At 38.0% G+C, this 21,211-nt stretch overlaps 1 protein-coding gene across 1 annotated transcript in view; it reads left to right on the top strand.

Moving 5' to 3' along the window:
* Positions 1-21,211, top strand: part of LOC138748185 (coiled-coil domain-containing protein 87-like) — a 41,541-nt gene that overhangs the window by 13,438 nt on the left and 6,892 nt on the right. The window contains exons 5-13 of the mRNA XM_069907956.1: positions 2,897-3,131; positions 3,223-3,316; positions 5,071-5,162; positions 5,457-5,617; positions 11,197-11,329; positions 12,905-13,105; positions 14,464-14,580; positions 18,190-18,326; positions 20,742-20,856. Of these exons, the coding sequence (XP_069764057.1) occupies positions 2,897-3,131; positions 3,223-3,316; positions 5,071-5,162; positions 5,457-5,617; positions 11,197-11,329; positions 12,905-13,105; positions 14,464-14,580; positions 18,190-18,326; positions 20,742-20,856 (1,285 nt within the window). The remainder of the gene's footprint in view (positions 1-2,896; positions 3,132-3,222; positions 3,317-5,070; positions 5,163-5,456; positions 5,618-11,196; positions 11,330-12,904; positions 13,106-14,463; positions 14,581-18,189; positions 18,327-20,741; positions 20,857-21,211) is intronic.

Raw genomic sequence — 21,211 nt, 5'->3', positions numbered from 1 at the left:
ATATTTTGGATTAATGTGTATAAATGATATAATCTATTGCAACCTTTCATATAAAATGGTTACACAAAATATTGTTTTAGGCAAAATCCTGGCGTGAAAGGATCCCATCGATGTTCCCTCAGAAATGATAAGAGCTTCACATTTTGCCATTGGTCCTTAGGTATTCACTCATGTCTTAGAAATGAAGATAAAGAATCCAGTGATAAGAGGATCAGAAAATTAACTGAAGATAAAGTTCAAATTTATTGACAGAGCACATACATGATATCACATTCAGCTCTGAGATTCTTTTCCCAGACAGAATTTCTACTTATTAGTAACTGTAAATTGTTCTCAAGAAGAAAGAGGTATACTGAAGAGCAAAATGCTAACAAATGACAATACAGATAAAAATAAATATTCACTAATAAATAATGTGGAATCTAAGAGTCCTTAAATTATTGAGTCTGTTGTTGAGGAGTCTGATGGCGGAGGGGTAGCAACTGTTCCTGAGGCTGATGGTATGTGTCTGTGGCATCTCTACCTCTTTCCTGATGGTAGCAGTGAGAACAGAGCATGTCCTGGATAGTGTAGATCCTTGATAATTGCTGCTGCACTCTGATGGCAGCATTCCAGGTAGATGTTCTCTATGGTGGGGAGAGTTTTGCCTGTGATGTACTGGGCAGTGTCCACTACCATTTGTAGGGCTTTCCTCTCAGAGGTATCGGCGCCCCATACCAGGCTATGATGCAGCCAGTCAGCTCACTTTCCTCCACACATTTATAGAAACTTGTTAAGGATTCCAATGTCATACCAAACCTCCACAAACTGCTGAGGAAGTAGAGGCGCTGCTGTGCTTTTTTTTCCACAATGACATTAGTGTGTTGGGTCCAGGAAAAGAGATAATGACTCATAGGAATTTAAATTTGCTCATCCTCTCCACCACTGATCCTGCCCCCCCCCCCCCCCCCAATGCTCACTGGATTGTACACCTCAGATTTTCCCTTCCTAAAGTTTACAATCAGCTCCTTGGTTTTAGTGACATTGAGGTTGTTGTTAGTTCAATCTCCCTCCTATAGGTTATCAAGACAGAGAGAAAGTTTAAAGTCTTGCTGTGAAAGGAGTGAAGGAACAACAAGGTCTTTTGTTATGGGATAGGATCTTGTTTTACCTTGATTTCAGTGAAAATTTGTTGAGAACAAGGAAAGCATTTAATTCAGCTAAGAAAATTCTACATGATAAAGGCTGCAAGTTTACCCTGTGACTTTGAAGATCTTCGATCTGGGACAACATAACAGATTCTTTCTAAATTTTGCTCAAGAAGAAGAAGAATATGCTCGGAGTCTTCCGGAAGCTCAACCTTTAGTAATTACTATGGACGATGCAATGAACTATCTTCCGGAAGCTCAACCTTTAATAATTACTATGGACTTAATGCAATTAACTATCTTTTTCCTCTTTCTTTAACTTCATAATTGAGATGGAAGAATTTGGCAATGTATTTTTTCCATTTTGTTATTTTCTTTTGATTTTTGCATTGTTATTTTAATTATGATTAATTAATTAATTGATTAATTTTTTATGAAATGTTTAAAGCTTACACAGTGAATAGAATAGGGGAGTTTGGAGGAGTGGGAAGTGTAGATTTCTACTGGATCATGTGTGCTTGTGACTTTGGTCACAACCTGTAAAATGGAGGGAATTAGTGTTGTATTAGACAACACATTGGGAGGGATGTTATTAAAAGCGAGAAAAAAATGTCGATCCTAAATGCTGACTTAACACCCAATTTTATCCAGCCCAATATTATGGTATGGTCAGCAAATTTGTAAATGGTGTTGTTGTTTTAGGTGTAAAGGCAATATAACAGAGAGCTAAGTATGCACCTCTATGGTGTTCCGGTACTGATGAAGATTGTGGAGGAGATGTTCTTCTCAATCCACACTGATTGGGGTCTGGAGGTTATGAATTACCTAGTGGGGTATTGAGGCCCATGTCTTAGAGTTTGATGATTAGTTTTGTGGGGATAATGGTGTTGATTGCTGAACTGTATTCAATAAAGAGCATCTTGTTGTTGGAATTTGTAACAGATCCATGTTGCTGCTCAGACAGGAGCTGATCTGCTTCATCACCAGCCTCTCAAAACACTTGATCACTGTAGATGTGAATACCATTGGTTAGTTGTCATTAAGGCAGGTTACCATATTCTTCTTGCATGCCAGTATGGTTGAGGCCTGTTTGAAACAGGTGGGTACCATGCCCTGTCAGAAGGTATCCGTAAATACGTTGGACGTTTGGTCAGCACAGGTTTCAGTACTCGGCCAGATGCTCTGTCTGGATCGGATGCTTTCCTTGGATTCACTCTCCTGAGTCTGACAGTAGAGGATTATCAGGGAATGTAGGGGTGCCCAGTGATTCTTCCTTGTTCTGTTGGTAAAATCGAGTGTAGAAGACATTGACCTCATCTGGGAGTGAAAGTTTTTTTTCTCCTATTGTTACGGATTTTGTTTTGTAGCAAGTTATGTCAGTTAGGCTCTGCCACAGCTGTCAGGTATTATTCATTGTTTCCATTCTTGCCTAGAATGTCCACTTCACATGGGAGCTTGCTTTCCATTAGCTGTGCCTGCTCCTCATGCATAATGAGTAGAATGGAAGGGTGAGTTAATGATCAGTGGTTAGGTTTTTTTTTTATAGCATGGTAGAAGCTGATTCCGGCCATTTAAACCCATGCAGCCCAATTTCACCTATTATCTACAACTCCATACGTTTTGGATGGTGGGAGGAAACCAAAGCACCCGGGGAAAACCCATGCAGACACAGGGAGAACATAATAAAATCCTTACAGAGAGTGCCGGAGATTACGCTAAATGTGCCGCTCATTTCTGCTTCAACTGCATTTTTCTGATTTTTTTTAAAGTTTGAATATACCATCTATAAAACGTCAAATTGCTGAAGAAATTAAGACTTCACGCATATCAGGTGAAATTGATGATGAAATTTTGGAAATGGAAAATTTAGGCAAATATAAAGATAAGGTCACCAAATCAACATCCCCTGCAGCTCCTTTCTCATTCAAGTGCCTCTTCAACCTTAGCAGACCCAAGAGAGCATCAAAACCCAAGAAGAAAACAATAGAAAATGATCTTAAAGAGGTTGGTCAAATCCTAAAATGTGAACTGCAGATTTTTTCATTTGGAAGGATAGATTTTTTTTCTCAAGCAATTATGCAATCATTCTCTGCAGATCAATGATAATATGCCACATCTGGATGTAGAGAAGTATTATAATGAGTCACTTCACAAAGTTGAATCGGCTGAAGATCACAGACCAATGCAGAGTAAGATATTATTCTATGGGAACATTGTATTAATTATATGCTTTAAGACACATGACAATATAAAATTAATCTGCTCCAATAGCTGTGCTGTGGACCTTAGCAAGGTGCTAATTGTGAGAATGTCAGCAAGGGATGCTCAAATTGTGAGATTTTTCAAAATATTGAAAGTATGACTGCAATTAGTCACACTGGGGAATGTCACTTAATAGCTGCCTTAAGTGTAATACAGGCAGTATCTTAGAAACCGACATTCATTCCCACAATCTCAGCTGTGATAGAAAGTTCTGTGTGTACTTAATAGATAAATGGAAATTAATTGCTTTACAAAAAAAGTGTTTAAAATGACAGTTTATAAGAAGAAATTTTGTTGTAGTCTTATCAGGAATGGCTTGCCATTCTATTTTTAACACGCATGTTTAACACACCTGCTGAGAACCTGGCACAAATCAGAAGTGGTCACACTGCAAAATATTTTTAAAAAACACCCAAAGATGCATGAATTTGCTATCTTCCTCCTTTCTTTTCACAGACAGTAATATTCCTGAATGGCTGAGCCTCACTTTTGAAGCCAGCCTGCCAAAGGAACAGTTTGGTTCAGACCATAGGGGAATTCCTTTGAGAAGGATTTGTTAAAAAAACAAATCTGACAATAGACAGAAAACTAGATTTGCTTTAATCAAACCTAGCTGGCACAGCTTCATTGCCAAACTTTTCAATCTATCCTTTCTACACAATGACAAGTGATTTTTTTTTTCCATAATGAATACACCTGAGATGAATGACCCTAAATAATATGACTAAATGTTTTGCCAGCCCTTTTAATTTAAACTCCATGAGTATCAACAGTTGTGTTTCAGTTTTGGGGAAGTCTGGAGGAGATAGGTTTGTTTACCCTGGAGCAAAAGAGGGAATGTGATTGAGGTATATGATTGAGGGTGAATATAGGGTAAACTGGAGGAAACTTTTGCCCATATCAGAGGTAGATAAAACAAGAGAACATAGATTTAGGGTAAGGAGTGAGAGATTTAGAGAGGATCTGAGGGTTCTTTTTCATCCAGAGTGGTCAGTACATTGGAATTCACAGCCCGAGGGAAAGGTAGAAGCAGATTCACTCATGTTTTTGCAATAGAATTCATGTGATTTTTATCAGCTTGAAGAATGTCCAATTTTTCGGCAATGGTCATTCACACTCGAAAATCAAAATCTCCATTTCCTTACATGAGTTTATTCAGCATACTGGAAGTGGGTTAATTAAGGAGGTGGGTCTTGCAATATACTTAATCGATACATAGCCTGTTGTTCATGGAATGCTTGCAGTTTACTTTAGACTTCAGGTGTTCTGAGAAATTTACTAGTGAAGATTGTCAACTTCAGTCTTACTGCTGCAAAAGGTGCCAAGATTGACCCATATGACTCCTGACTCTTTGTGGGGTTTCACTTTTGTGAGTGCAGGGATACCTAAAAATAATCTGAACTATTGAATGCATTTATAAACCTCTAAATCCACAAAATATTTAATGGCTAATCATGACCTTGATAAATCAAGGAGGCCCTATGGGATTTACTCAAAGACCCTGACTATTCACCATTCAACAGGGTTGACCAGTGCAAAGTATGGGTCAGAATTAATACTCCACTAAATAAATCATTAGTAATTTCAGTTCTAGATAGAAAATTGTCAGAACCTGACTAATACAACTTCACAGACTGAAGAAATGTATATTACAATATTTAACATTTTCTTTTCTTTCCAGTTATTGCAGTTCGAAATCTTAACCTTCAAGCACAACAAAATGAAGAAGTCTCAACCAAAAGCATACAGCCAGAGCATGAAGTAAATGTGAAGGTAAGTTGAATAAATGGAAGATGTTTTTGAAAGTCATATTCATGATTCTTCTTAGTTCATGCCTTATCACCTCCAGAAATAGTGAAGCAGCTGAAGGAGCTAAAAGCTGAAATAGATTTGGCCTGTTATTCCATGTTGAGAATTTGGCTGAAGTACTTTATTGTTGCATTTGAAATGAGCTTGTGATCTAGTTGTTTAATTAGTGTTTTATTGTAACTTCATCACAATTGTGAATTTGAAATACTTGAATAAACCTTCTAGAATTAGAATGAATACATGCTTTCTCTGTTTCAGAAGTGGAAATCCAGTCATAAAAATAGTGTGAAAACGATTTTATCAAAAGGTCAAAATATTCATGGCTGTAGCACAGCTTCCGACTTGAAGTCCTTGCTTGATTTCTGCCAATCAAAAGATGAAAAAAATGAACCTTTCTCAATTGCTGAAGATCTCCATAAGTAAGCACCACAAAACTGTGTATTGATTTATAATCAAGCAGTCAAAATGCTGATACAAAACAAATTATAAATGGTTTACATGGATAAATTTTTGCATTTGGTAATTTAATTTTTAATTTAGATATACAGCATGGTAACAGGCCATTTCAGCCCATGAACCCATGCTGCTCAATTTACACCCAATTGAACTACAGCCCCCAGTACATTTTGAATGGTGGGAGGAAACTGTAGCCCCCGGGGAAAACAGACACAGGGAGAACATACACACTCCTTATAGACACCGCAGAATTTGAACCCAAGTCTGGATCGTTGGCGCTGTAAAAGTGGTGCACTAACCGCTACGCCAACTGTGCCACATGTGTTGGGAACATCCTTTTCAGTATTTAACCAATGCATTAACAAAGCTGGAACATAGAGTTTGCTGGAGTAATGAGAGAGTAAATACAAATGCAATGTTCTGTCATACCACCAGTGAATTGAAAATTCAATTGAAGATGGTATAATGAGTGAGACACAAAATATGGTCCTGTCAGTTCTGCTTAAAAGAAAAACTAGTCAGGCTATCATTGCAAAATTGTGCTGGAGAACATCGAGAGGAATATGGTTGATCATCGTGTAACGTAGACCAAGGCTGGGACCTGGCTTTTATCTCTTCCCTCCAAGACCTCCTCTATCCATTTCATCTTTGGGCCGACCACACTCTCTTCTTTATGCTCTCTGATTTATTTATTTGGTGGAGTATTCAAGTTCAAAGATCCACCTGCTGAACTGCTTTTCATCGATGGACTGAACCAAATTTAACGATTCCTATTTAAGGTCACCAACTTCATTGTGACCTATGTGGATGAGTGTGTTTTTTCATGTACATATGTAGAGTATCCTAACCAAAAACCATGTATGAACCAAAAGATTCACCACCTGCTGAGGCCAAGATTGATGGTGTTCATGACCAGTGATCCAGAACTCTGTAGGAAGAGCAGGTATAACCTACAGAAGGCGACCTTAACAGCAAAGAAGCAATTCCAAGTGAAGTTAGGAACAGAATCAGATACACACCAGCTATGGCAGGGCTTGAAGGCTACTACATCCTACAAGGTGAAACCTAACATGATAAGTGGCTGTGATGCTCCACTCCCTGCTAAGCTGAACACCTTTTATGTTCACTTTGAAAAGGAGAATCCAACTGTACCTGTGAGAATCCCTGCAGAAGCCTGCTGACCCTGAGATATCTATTTCAAAGGTCAACATCAGAACATCTTTCAAGAGGGTGAACCCTTCAGGCCCTGGTGACATACCTGGCAGGTTCCAAGCAACTAACTGGAGCATTCACAGACATTTTCAGTCTCTCACTGCTGCAGTCAGAAGTTCCCACCTGCTTCAAAAGGGCATCAAGCAGGCCATTGCCCAACAGGTGCAGAGTGAGATGCCTCAATGACTAGCATCCAGGAGCACTCCCATCTACTGAAATGAAATGCTTATCAAAGTTGATCATAGTCAGGATGAACTTGTACCTAATCAAAGACTATCACTATAATCGTTCCACAGTAGATAAAACCTGGTTGATTCTCCACTCAGCCCTGGATCGTCTGGATAACAGCAACGCCTGCATCAGGCTACTTTTAATCATAGCTCAGTCCTGGTTAGCAAGCTTCAAAACCTGGGCCTCTGCACCTCCCTCTGCAACTGGATCCTTGACTTCCTCATTGGAAGACCACAGTCAGTGCAGATCAGTTACAACATCTCCTCCTCACTGATGCATGCTTATCCCACTGCCCGACTCTACACATGTGACTATGCGGCGAGGCACGATTCAAATGCCATCTACAAATTTGCTGATGACACCACCATTGTCAGCAGAAAAACATTACAACAAGAAAACGTATAGGAGTGATGTAGATCAGCTAGTTGAGTAGTGTCTCCACAAGATTCTTGCACTCAACGTCCGTGAAATTAAAGAATTGATTGTAGTCTTCAGGAAGAAGAATCCAGGAGAACACAAGCTAGTCCTCATTGAGGGGTCGGCAATGGAGAGGGTATAAAACTTCATATTCCTGGGTGTCATCATCTCTGAAGGCTGATCCAGGGACTATCAGGTAAATGCCTTACGAAAAAGACGAGTGGATATATTTTATGAGAGTTTGAAGAATGCTCACCAAAGACCTGCAAATTTCTCCAGATGTACTGTGGTGAGCATTCTGACTTGTGGCATCACAATCTAGTATGGAGGTGGCAGTGCACAAGACAAGAACAAGCTACAGAGGGTTGTAAACTCAGCCAGCACCATCATGGGTGTCGTCTTCCCTCCATTAATGACATCTTTAAGTGGCAGTGGCTTAAGAAAGCAGCTTCTATCATCAAGGACCCTCCTCACCCAGGGAAGATGTACAGGATCCTGAAAATGTGCACACATTACAAAAACAGCGTCTTACCCTCCGCCGTCAAATTTTTGAAGAGACAATGAACCTATAGACTCTACTTCACTTTTACCCTTTTTTTCACTGGTTGTTTATTTTTAAATCTTGTATTTATAAAATAGTAATTAATAGTCATTTTTGCCCCTTGTTATGCACAATACTGCTTTCGTAAAACAATAAATTTCATGACAAGGTTTAATGGCAATAAAGCTGATTCTGATAATTGGGCTCTTTTGATTCATGCCATGACAGTTGCTGGATATTTGAATCAACAGTGTTTGACAGCTCAAGGACATGGGGCCACCATTTAGCAGCTGCAGTGACCTGGAAACTTAGTTTAAGTGGTTGTACACTTTGAAAAAGAGTACATTTCAACATAAGTAAAGCAGAATTATCAGAAACTGTTGGCAGGAGGTACAGCAGTTTTTTCAAAAATCACATTGTGCTTAAAAAAAATGTCCTTCATAAGTGAAGATTGCTAATGGTGTGGGAGAATTTGATCTGCATTGACGCACAGAAACCTCTGCTGTCTCACTGAAGAAGACCAGTCTCCTAACTCATCTTGAATCTGAAAGGCACCTGTTTTAAGTCAGTCAAATGGACAATCCGATGAGTGGATGGACTATACCCCTGGATTCTGAAACAGGCTGTCAAAGGGATAATGAACACATTTGTTGTGATCTTTCAAGAATCACAAGTGTTTCAAATGGTTCCAGAGGACTGGAAAATGGCAAGTATCACTCCACTCTTTAACAAGGTTAGTGCAATGTTATTTCAGCGCCAGTGACTTGGATTCAAATCCAGCATTGTCTGTAAAAAGTTTGTACATTCTCGTCATGACTATGGATTTCCTTCAGGTGCTCCAGTTTCCTCCCATGCTCCAAAAAATGGATGGGGTTTGTAGGTTAATTGGTGAATTTGGGCTGCACAGGCTGGTGGTCTGGAAGGGCCTGTTATTGTGCTGTATCTCTAAAATTGCAAAAAAATGAAAATTAGGGTGGAGGAGCAAAAGACAGGAAATTATCAGATGGTTAGTCTAACTTCAGTGGTTGGTAGAATTTGACACCTCATTACTAAGTTTTAGGTTTCAGGATATTTGAAAGGCCAAGTTAAAATAGGCTGTAACCAGTATGGTTTCTTTCAGGGGAGAGCTTGCTTGAAATATCTGTTGGTGTTTTTTGAGGAAGTAACAAGCAGGACTGACAAAGGAGGGTCAGTGGATGTTGTTTACTTGGATTTTCAGAAAGCCTTTGTCAAGGTGCGCATATTAGGCTGCTAAACAAGATGGGAACCCATTGCACTACAGGGAAGGTACGAGCCACTACAGGGATGGGAAGAGCATAGATAGAAGATTGGCTGACTGACAGAGGGTGGGAATAAAGGGAGCTTTTCTGACTGACAGCCAGTGACTAATGGTGTTCTTCAGGGGTTGCTATGGAGTCCAGTACTTTTCATTGCTGGATCTAAATGATTTCAATGATGGAATTGATGGCTTTGTGGCAAATTTTACAAATGATCGTTGGAGAGGCAGGTAGTCTTGAGGAAGCAAGGAGTCTGCAGAAGGACTTGCATAGGTTGGGAGATTGGGCAAAGAAGTGGCATATGGTATATTGCAAAGGGAAATGTATGGTCATGAACTTTGGTAGAAAGTGTGAAGGCTTAGTTTTTTTAAAATGAGGAGCGAATTCAGAAAGCAGAGTCTTGGGAGTCCTAGACCAGGATTCCCTACAGATTAACTTGCAGGATGAGAGGGTGAGTCATAATGAGGAAGGAAAATACAATGTTAGCATTCATTTTGAGAATGAAAATCAAAGGTGTAATGCTGAGGCTTTATAAGGAATTGGCCAGAGCACATTCGAAGTTTTGGGCCCCATTTGTAAGGAAGTATGCACTGGCATTGGAGTGGGTCCAGAAGAGGGATAACATATGAGGAGCATTTGATGGGTCTGAGCCTCTACTCATTGGAGGGCAATCTCATTAGGGATGCAGTCCTGCCGGCGCTCACCGGAGTGCTGCTCCAGGCACCTCATGGGGCCACTCCAGGCACCTTATGGAGCAGCTCCGACACCTTGTCACCGTTTTTTTTGGTGAGCTCCAGCACCTAAAAAATTAGCACTGTACGCTGAATCTCATTGAAATGTACCAAATATTAAAAAAGTAAAGATGTTTCCAGTAGTGGGAGAGTCTAGGACCAGAGAGCACAGCCTCAGAATAAAACAATGTCCCTTTGGAACAGTGATGCAGGAAAGTTTCTTCAGTCACAAGATGGTGAAACTGTGGAATTCGTTGACACAGAGAGCTGTGGAGGCAAGACATTAGGTATATTTAAAGGTTGAGAGTTTCTTGGTTAGTAAGGGCATCAAAGGATATTCAGAGAACGTAGGAATATTGGGTTGAAAGGAAAACATACATCAGCCATGATTGAATAGCAAAGCAGTCTTAATAGGCCAAATGGCCTAATTCTGCTCTTGTGCCTTATGAAGTGGACACTAAGTGTGTGCAGAGTTTTATGTATTTCTCTTGGTTTTATTTGAGCTGCAAGGTTAGTTTAACATGTTGACTATCATTCAGAATATGAGAGCGAGAATAGGTGGTAGTATTGAAAAATTATGGTGGACATCTTTGTACATGGGTTCAGAATGACATCATTTGATGACTTGGCATCCTGTTCAGCTCAAATTCATCATAATGTCAAAGTAAGTACTTTGTGAAACTTTGATGGCAATTAAAGTCCATTTTTTTGGATCATGGTTTGTCTTATTGTTTTCAAGATTGGTTAGAAATTGGTGTGATTAGGGGAGAAGAGATCTTTTCCCCTCCCCAGAAAACATACCCATCAGCTACTCAGACCTGAATTATGACCTCTCTAAGAGTAACTGAATTATAGTTTTGATTGGATTAGACAAATTAATTGGGGTGTGATTGACAGCAAGGATAACTGAGTAAACACCACTGGAACACTGTTTTGTGACTCAATGGATAAAGAATTATGGAACGAATTGGTATATGCACCAAAGGATATTACCATCATATCCTTAAAGATCCATCGTATAATTTAGAATATTTCAAATGTTGTTTAGATTTTTTTCATCAGTTACAATAAAAAAAAACATGAAGTAGGAAATACTAAGCAAAGCATTAACTTAATTTATTGCTTCTCCTTAGCTTGTTGGAAATTTCTACTGTGGAACAGGGGAATGATGCTGTTCCTGAATCAACTCTTCCTCCCCTAATTGAAGCAATCATGTATGATGAGAGCAATGAAATTAAAAAATGTAGGCAACAGAAAATATTGAAGGTACATCAAATGAATTTTCCAATTTCAGCTAACCTCCCCCACCCCTATCCAATTCCACTCACCATTTGTCCTTTACCTCCTCTGGTACTCGCTTTTCTCTCAAACCACATTCCACTGTCTCTATTTCTACTTGCCTCTCCAACTGTTCCACCTTGATGTTTCCAGTATCCCATTATCTCTTCACACCTCCTCAAATCCCTTTTATGCTTGATATGTCCCATCCTTGCCTCGAGAAAGGGTAGGATGAGAAGTGACAGCACCAGGGAAACGCAGAGCGGTTCCAGCTGCATGGGGGATTATGGGTAATGAAGTTGGCCATTTGTCCTGCATTGAGCCTCTGTCATGAGGTGCTGGAGCAGCCCCAGTGGCCACGATGCGGCCCGATGAGATGCTGGAGTAACCAGTGAGGTGGCGGAATAGCACTGCAGTCAGGGGACAGTGAGAGGGTGCGCCAGACACAGTGCACAGCTGGCATGCATCCCAACTCCAGAGTGGGTGGACCAGACAATGGGTGAATATTTTAATGAATTTTGAAGTCAATGAATTTTCCGTTGGTGAATTTGATGATCAGTGATTTATTTCATCAGTGAATTTTGTTAGTGAATGAAATTGTCGGTAATTTTTCTCGTCAGTGGATTTTTCATCAGTGAATTTACCGCACACCCAATAATATTGATGGTTATTGCCAGCTAGGAAGTACTTTTTGCCATTTGCTCCTGCTGCCTGAAAATGGATGAAACTACCAAAAGTCATTTTTTGTTGGGCTTTAGCAACCATCAATATGTTTCATTCTGTCTATTATTTGGATTGAAATACCGCAAGTGAAAAGGGAGTGTTCAGAAAAAAAAGAGAGCAAGGAAAGTGAAAAATTTCTTGGGCACCACTTTGCATATTATTTCGAGGCAAATTTTATCTTATTCCCAAAGTAATCTGATTAGATTTCTGGTGTAAAGGGAACTGTATGAAACTGAATTCGAGATGACTTTTTCATTTTCAGCATTCCAATAAGACTCCCGATAAATGTTCTTCTTCAATGTTTGCAGGGAATCGGTCAATTACATAAAAGTGAGATATCCATAATAAGAAAGGATGGCATGGAATGTGAGGCGGTTTGCCTCAGTTAGTATTTTACCCTGAGATTGAATGTTCTGTTTCCTTTGGTGAAACAATTACCCTTCTTGCCAGCGTACATAATCAACTAAATAAAGCACATTTCGCTGTTCATTGTTTACTCCTTGTACCATATACAGTTTAAAGATGTTAACATCAAAGAATCGACTGTGGTTCATAACATTTTCAATCATCTCTAGCAATAATATAAAATTGAGTTGTTTTTTAAAATAAATATTATATGTTATGGATGAATTGTCATACTTCAAAGTACTGTGCCAAAGGTATATTTCAAATTAAGGTTTCAACCAAGTAAGATTTTAATATTCTGAGTTGGTTGGTTCTCAGCTGTTGGTTGGAGCCCAAAGAAATATTTACAATTTGTAAGTTGCCAACGAAAACATAAACGCACTAAAATAAATTACATGACTTCAAGGTAGGATGAAGAAATTTGTTTTTTTTTAGGAACTTGAAGAAGAGGAAAGTGAACTAAGGCACAGTGTTCAACCAAACAAACCAGAACATGCGCAGCCAGATTTTGTCAGCATCAGGTTGTCTCAGAAGTTGATGGCACGAACAGCAGACGTTCGAGTGTCAGACAGACAATTTATTGACTCAGTCTATCTCAAAATATACCCACCTATATATAATCACCACCAGGAAGAGGTATTGTAACATAGTAAGAATGTTGCTGGCTTTAAAGGCTGTCCGTTATCATTACTGGCCAAATCATTTAAGTTTCATAGATTGGAGATTCACACGAGATGCAAGTTACCATAGGTGTGTTAGAAAGTAAACAAAATGCTGGAATCTGAAACAAAAACAGAAATTCTGGAAGAATCCAGCCAGTCAAACAGGATTTGTGGAAAGAAAAGGCAGGTTTTAGTTCTCTTTCCATTGATGTGGCCTCATCTGGCTGAGTTCTTCCAGCATGTCTATTTTTGTACCACAATGTGCTGACGTGTTTACACCGCTGTACTATTTGCACAAATGATCATTTGACCTTGGCCTCCTAAGATTTTTAAGAGCATGTTGGATTTGCTGCAGAATTTATCTCCAGAATTTCATGTGAGAATGCTTTGATTGTGATATCTGGCCAAATGAATAGTTGAAACTCTGGAGTCCAATTCCTTCAAATGGTAAATTATGTTTAGAGATGTGGAATCTGTTATTTTGATATTATTGTTTCACTTCTCAATCCAGTCTTTATTTCCCTCTCTTTGTTTCTTCTACCTTTGCTGCTTGACTCTAATTCGCCATCTTCCTCAGTTAATTTTTAAATTCTTAAGTAATATTATTTGAGGACATAATATTAGAGAATTGAATCTTGTTCCAATAAGATCTAGACCATGAATTAAAATGACTACCTATTTTGTAAATAAAAATTTGCACATAAAGCACCTTTCACAATGCCCACATACCTTAAAGTGATTTACAATTAATGAAACATTTTTGATCTGTAATTATTGTTGCAGAATTTGCCCAATTTGCTCATTCCAAGTTCCCACAAACAGTAAAATAATCATAACCAAATAATCTTGATGGTTATGTTTCGGAGATAACTATTAGCCTGGACATTGAGAAAAGTTCCCTGCTCTTTCACATCCAATCAAGATTGCAAAAGGGAATTTGGATTAAAATCTCATACAAAAAATGCCATCTTTAATGGTACCATACACCTTAACACCATTCAGTTATTAACCTCAGTTTTGAAAGTAGGACCTTCAATTTCAGGGGCATGAGTGCTCCTTGACATTGCATGTACACATATTATGTCTTGATAATTCCAAGATATTAAACAGGTTGAAAAAAATGCTTATTTTATCATTTCAGCCAAGAAATTTTTCATATCATTTTAGCAATAGTAGAAATATTGCGAACATTTTTACCACTTAGATTAGTAACTTTTGAAATCCAGTGAATTATTCCTTGTTAACAGAATTGATGTTTGTTTATTAAAACTTGAGGAATAGAAAAAATGTGAGTTAATTAATACAAGGATTCTTCCTGTAATTTGCTTAAAGTTTGACCAGGAAATGGTGAAAACATTGGACAAAAACCTATCTTTTGCAGAAGAGCTGCAAGAGATTTACAAGGAACTTTTGGATATGATTCCAAGTGATTACCTATTATTTGATGAGGTAATAATATTAATTCTCATATGCAACTATTTTCAAATACTTTGTAATTAAAAAAAATTCTTATAACATCAAAACTGTAAGCCATTGTTGTATTTACTTACTTTTAGAATGGATGCCTTCTAAAATTTGATAGTTTTATATGAGTGTAGAGCTATTGAAATACATGGAGGGAAACAAGACAAATGCAGATGCTGGGATCTAGTGCAGTACACAAAAGTTCTGGAGAAACTCAACAGGTCATGGAGCATCCATAGAAAGCAATAGGCAATTGACTTTTTGGGCCTGAAATCTTCTTCAGGTACACATGAAGAAGGGTTTAGGGTTTCGGCCTAAGACAATGCTTACCATAGATGCTCCATGACCTGCTGAGCTTCTTCAGAATTTCTATGTACTGCACTGAAATACAAAGCTGTTCTTGCAGAAGAAATCAAGTTTCTTTTTCTTTTATGCATAAGTAAACTGTAATCAATATTATAAAGTAGAAAAGTAGAAAAAATTGTTGCAAGCAACAATTTTACAGAAAATGAACCAGACTAAAGCTAATTGAGTCTACCTTGTTGGAAATTTAATGGCAAATTACATTAGTGGTTAAGATGTTTGTTACACAATTTTTTTAAACAAAATTGCTGGTGAGCAAAACCCCAGCCAGTCCCATCCAAAGGAGATTCACCCAGAACTGAAGAGAATGTGTCCAATTCCTGTTTTAACTCTGTTAAAGGTTACTGAAAAGAGCTGCTAACATTCAAGGTTTTTTGATTATCTTAGAATAAATTACCAATCAATTATTTATAAAAGTAAATTTCTGAACTTGTATTATCTGCAAATAAATCAGAGTATTTGCTCTGGTCTAAAATATATTATTGAGTCATCATTTATGTAATAGGATTCGTATGGTCTTGGTATATAAATTTCTCAAACTCCTTCAGTCTTGAGCTTGATCCATCTTGTACATGGTTAAACAGTAATAGTCTTTGGGTAATTGAAAATTTCAGTTCATTGCAACCTCAAACATTTGTGGGAACTCGTACTGTTATGATTCATGTTTAAATTTTTAAGGGTAGCCAGATTATGACCAGCTTTTGTCACCAAGTCATCGAGTTTTGCACCATAGAAACAAGCCCATCAGCCCCAATTGTCCATGTTTGGTGCATATTTCTCTGAACATTGACCATGTAAATATCTTTTTAAAAGTTGGAAATGTACCCACCCCTATCTCTTTGGCAACTCGTTCCACATGCCATCTACCCTCTGTGTGGAAAAAGTTCCCCATCAGGTCCCTTTAAATATTTCCTCGATCACTTCAAACCCTCTAGTTTTAGACTCCTTTATCTTGGAAAAAGACTGATTACCTACCTTTTTTATACCCCTCATTTTTTTTATATAACTTTACAAGGATCCCTGTCAGTCTGCAGTACTCCAGGAAGAAAACTCTCAGCCTCTCCTTATAACTCGTCCCCCAGTGCCAGCAACATCCTTGTGAATCTTTTCTGGAGCCTTTCTAGCTTAAAGGCATTTTTCCTATTGCTGGATAAATAGAACTGCATGATTTCTATAAATATGAGTTTTTATCATTTTCATGTTATAAATTGTGATGCATGATATTCATTTTAAAAAGCAATAATTAATGATTTTTCCATTTAAATAATTTGTAAATATTCTGTAAACCATTTAATAGTCATCATTTGTATACTTTATCACAATTTAGAGCGGGGCGGGCAACCTTATTTTAAAACTCACATTTCACCTTAAGTATTCCCTAATGCCATAAGTGCTCTGGGATTAATAAGGGATTGCTTAGGGTGGTATGTGAGTGGGAAGGTTGAGAGCCACTGCTCTCGACCCAATTGTTACTGAAATATTTTGCTTGACAAAAATTGTCATTGGCCCATTTCCTTTGGAGTGATGAAACCGTGCACAGAACAAGTCAGAGGTAAGATTAAAACAGTGGCCTTCAAACTTTTTCTTTCCACTCACGTACCACCTTAAGCAATCCCTTACTCATCACAGAGCACCTATGGCATACTTAAGGTGGAATGTGAATTTTTTTTAAAAAAGGTTGTCCACCCATGATTTAGAGCATTGCCTCAACTTATTTACTTAAAATCTGCAAAAATAATTGGTCTAAGAATCAGAAAATAAGAAAATGAATTAACAATGGGAGTTGATGTAGCGCATTCCTTTCAATAGGATTATGACTGACGAGATTATTTGCCATATTTTAGAAAATCTTCACAGTTCACCTAATCCTGAATGTATTTCATTTATTCACATTTTCGGATGCAAGTGGCGAAGCCTGCAATTGTTATTCTGATAAAGGTGATGATGAACTGTTATCTTGAAATAGTGTGGCCTGTTTGGTGCAGGGACTCCCTTCATGCAGTTGAATAGGGAGCTCCAGGATTTACATTCATATCCATTGAAGGAATGTAATATAAAATCTCCAGATCAGGGATCTGACATTGTTCCATACACTTGTGCTCTTTTTACATCTTGGTTTGGGACATACTGTTGGAGTAATACATTGGTTACTGTATATACCAGTGTATAGGATGATCAAAATTTTGCCTCAAAATCAGGACTCAGCTTATAGACCAGTTCTAAAATCCAAACCTTGACAGCAAAGTCTCAACACAACTGCTATCTTCCCTCTCCCCCTCCATATCCTATCCGCATCCTGCAGGCTCCAACTCAAGTGTCCTGGTCAGGCCCTAGGGGCACTCTATCACCTTTCTTGCACTGACAACCCAACATCCCTTTACGCAAGTGTCCCAGTCCGGCCCTTAGTGCACTTTCCTCGTGCTGACAACCTGAAAAGAATACGCACACGTTCAGGGGCATTGCTCGTTCAGAGGGGCAAATCTGCACTTGTCCAGTGACGTCGCAGAGTTCCCCCGCTGGGTCCATCCACTGCCGTCAGCTCTGTACAGGCTTTAAATGGCCTTTTACACGAGCTGTCTGTGGTTTAGTTTAAAACATGCTAATGAAGTTAAAACCTTTACAGGTAATTCGGTATTAAAATATTATGCCAGCATCACTCCCCTGGTCATTGGTAAATGCCAGACTTGGGGGTTGTTCGAAACAAAGGGTATAGCTCAAAACATTTTAGGTTGAAAATCTGAGGGTCGGCCTCTGCACAAACCAGCATATATGGTAACATATTAAACGAGGTCATACCCCATATCATTAGCCTGCTGGTACAGAAGCCATATCTGGGTTTTTTGCACTTTCTTGTCCCTCCTCAGTGTTCCACTCCTTAAAGCAGTATCCGTTGGCTATAATGATTGCACTTCTTTTCACATTTGCCCTTTCAATTCTTTGCTTGTTTCAGGAGAAATAGAAGAAGCTTCCTCAAGTAGCCAGCTACAAACCAATGGAAATTTGCTCAGGCCCATTAATACCAGAAGGCTGTATTTTAGAAGATCTTTTGGGGAGTTTTTCTTAGTCTCAGATTTTAGATGTTGGCTATTGATTGGTTTTCAAGAAGTGCCCATTGGAATCGACTGGTTTTTATTTTGTTTTGAAGTAATTGTTCTTCAAACAAATCCATATTAAAACAAATTCAAGTTTAAAAAAAAAGGTTCTAAACATGTATAAATTCTTTTTTTTTAGGATCCAATAATAGTTCCACCAGCAGTTAATGTTGATCTTGCTGGGTGTTTTCCATCAGATACTTTGTCCAGGAGTTTGAAGGAACGTGTTATTAACCCTAAACTGAAATTATTGGATTCAGATTATGGAACCGAGAGGTAAGTCAAGAATTAGTTTTGAAAATTCCACTTGGCATGGGATTGATTTTGTGAATGGACAGAGGTTGCAAGGAAACCTCATTGAACTGTCAGTATTTATTCTCCAAAAGTGTCAGTAAGCTCAGAACATCCATATTCACAAGAATGACCCAAATTTGCCAGCTAAGCCTTACTAGCTTTTTTTTCATTCCATTGTGTTCCACCATTAAGCTTCTGGTATTGTACGAACTTAGTGTAATTGAGGAATCTGCCTGCTGAATCTTCCATATGTACAGCAAAGTAATTAATTTGAACAGAAAGGAATGACTATGAATGAATAGGTTAAGTATAAGGATAATTATCTGAAGAAATACTATATATTTTTAATTGAATTTGCTTTAATATTTTTTCATTTAGACATGTTTCAAATTATTTTTTTAATTGTTAATAGAATTATAATAGGCCTGAAGGTTTCTGGAAGTCCATTATAGTTTTTAAAAAATTTAGACATACAGAATGGCAACAGGTCTTTTTGGCGCACAAATCTGTATCACTGAATTACACCCAATTGAGTTACACCCCGGGTATGTTTTTCAACAGTGGGAGAAAACCGGAGCCCCCAGATGAAACCCACACAGACACAGAGAGAACTTGCAAACTCCTTACAGACAGCGTGGAATTTGAACCCTGATTGCTGGCGCTGTAACATTCTGCGCTAACTGCCGCACTAACTTGGCAGGTTTAGAGCTGGAATGTGTGTATTTGTGAGGGTTTGGGGGGGTGCATTGTATAACTTTGTTGGTGTTAATCTTTGTCTAAATGCTTGACACCTGGGGATTGTCCAGCTCTGCTATGTAATAGCAAGGTCCTGTCATCATGCAAAATCTCTTCGTTTTGGATCAGGATTGTAATTTCCACTAAGTCACCATTAATGGATCTAGAAAAAGCCAAGCATGCCACTAGCAAACGCAGGTGACCCACTCCTGGCAGTAGGTCTGGCCTCTGTTGTATAGATTTGCCTTATGTAAAAGTATATCACTAGACTTTAATATTGTCCTCATGAAGTTGAGTTGGTGTAAAATTTAGTAAGGATGTCATATCAGGATGCAGAAGATGAGAGAGAGAGAGAGAGAGAGAGAGAGAGAAATAAATACCAGGGAAATCTGAGAAGAAATTCCAGAAATGATAGCATTTAATAGTTATAATTCACTCTCTGAAAAAATGGTAAATGCTGATTCACTTATGTAATTGGATAACTACTTAAGGGTAGAAGAATTGCAGTGATATGACAAAAAGAGTTGGAGAAAGGAACTGATTAGGTGGCAGTATAAAGATCCAGCACAGGCTCGATGGTCCATTTGATCTGTATTGCTGCAACAATTCTACGACACATTAGTTTGTTGACATAAGTAAATCATTGGTGAAAGTTAAGTGATTTAACTTAGTAATTGAATGTTTTCACACCTAATTACCAGTATTAGTTAATACACGTGGTCATTGGATTGGAGAAGACTACAGCATCATTTAAACTGTGTTCAATAGATATTAGAATAAGAAGAATATATAGAACTATAACTAGAAATTGATGTGGTACCTTTTTAAATGAAACATTATCAGTGACGCAAATATGATTTGCTGCAGTTCCTGAAATCCTATAGCTTAGATTTCCTGACAGATCACAGAACACCATCTGATTTCCATGGTGACATCATGCATTATTCCAGAGTACAACTATTTGTACAAACCTGGAAATCTCCTGGCATTTTATGATCAAGAAATGTTCAATTTCTAGGCTGGAAATTACATGCTTCTACAGGAGTTTCGGCACATAGATGATATTCTGTTGTTCTTGCAATGAAGGTGGCTGAACGTTATCTTCTCTGTGAAAATTTCTGGCTCCGTTTTAAATTGACCTGTGATATTTAAAAGTTAGTTTGAAGATATAGTTGAAGGTATATTTATTAAGAATGTGGGAAAACGTATGCAGGACATTTAATGTAGTAGAGTCATTTCAAAGTTAAAATAAAATCTTTTTCATGTAATTTTGCAAAATGGTTCCAGATTCAACCTAAACTCCTATTCAAATAATCTGAAGCTATCTTTCCATTTTCATGATGGTTTCTCTTTTCAAGACATTATTATGTGACTATGTGTACAACTGTACTTCAGGAAAAAAAACCCACAATTAACGGACATCGCAATTGGAATGAATGTTCAAATTCTCCATGAAGCAGGAGAAATCTTGAAGGTGCTTTCAATACCTACGATTGTATTTTAGAAAAAAAGAAGCATTGTGCCACCCAGTTTCTTAACCAGCTGATTTTTATTTGAAATTAACATTCCTGAAATATGTATTGGTGATGTCTGTACTATGTAGTAAGTTATAGACCAAAAATGCAGCCAATTATTTTAAATATGATTTTAAATGTTTTATAGGTATTTATTAATGAAGAAAGAAGGTGAAGATCCAAATTTTTCATCTGACAATCAATTGAATCAGCAGGATTTAAATATAAATTCAAATGATTATCTAAAATATGTTCTTTCACAGGTACATGGCTGAAATGTTGATAAAGTTGTTATGTCGTTAGTGAAACATTGAGTGTCTTTTTGAGATTATTTTTGTCCTGTTGCAAACACTCCCAAAATTTTAGTTTTTTTAAGTTCAACAATTATAAAAAATGACTTTGGAATTATCCTGATTTTATGTATATTGCTACATTTAGACAGCCTCCTCTGCATCAGAGAGACTGGACACAGATTGGACAGCCTCCTACATTTAGACAGCTTCCTCTGCATCAGAGAGACTGGACACATATTGGACAGCCTCCTTCATTTGGACAGCCTCCTCTGCATCAGAGAGACTGGACACAGATTGGATAGCCTCCTACATTTGGACAGCCTCC

This window comes from Narcine bancroftii, chromosome 13 (genome assembly GCF_036971445.1).
Source record: "Narcine bancroftii isolate sNarBan1 chromosome 13, sNarBan1.hap1, whole genome shotgun sequence".
NCBI lineage: Eukaryota > Metazoa > Chordata > Chondrichthyes > Torpediniformes > Narcinidae > Narcine > Narcine bancroftii.
This window is presented reverse-complemented; position numbering and strand designations above follow the sequence as displayed.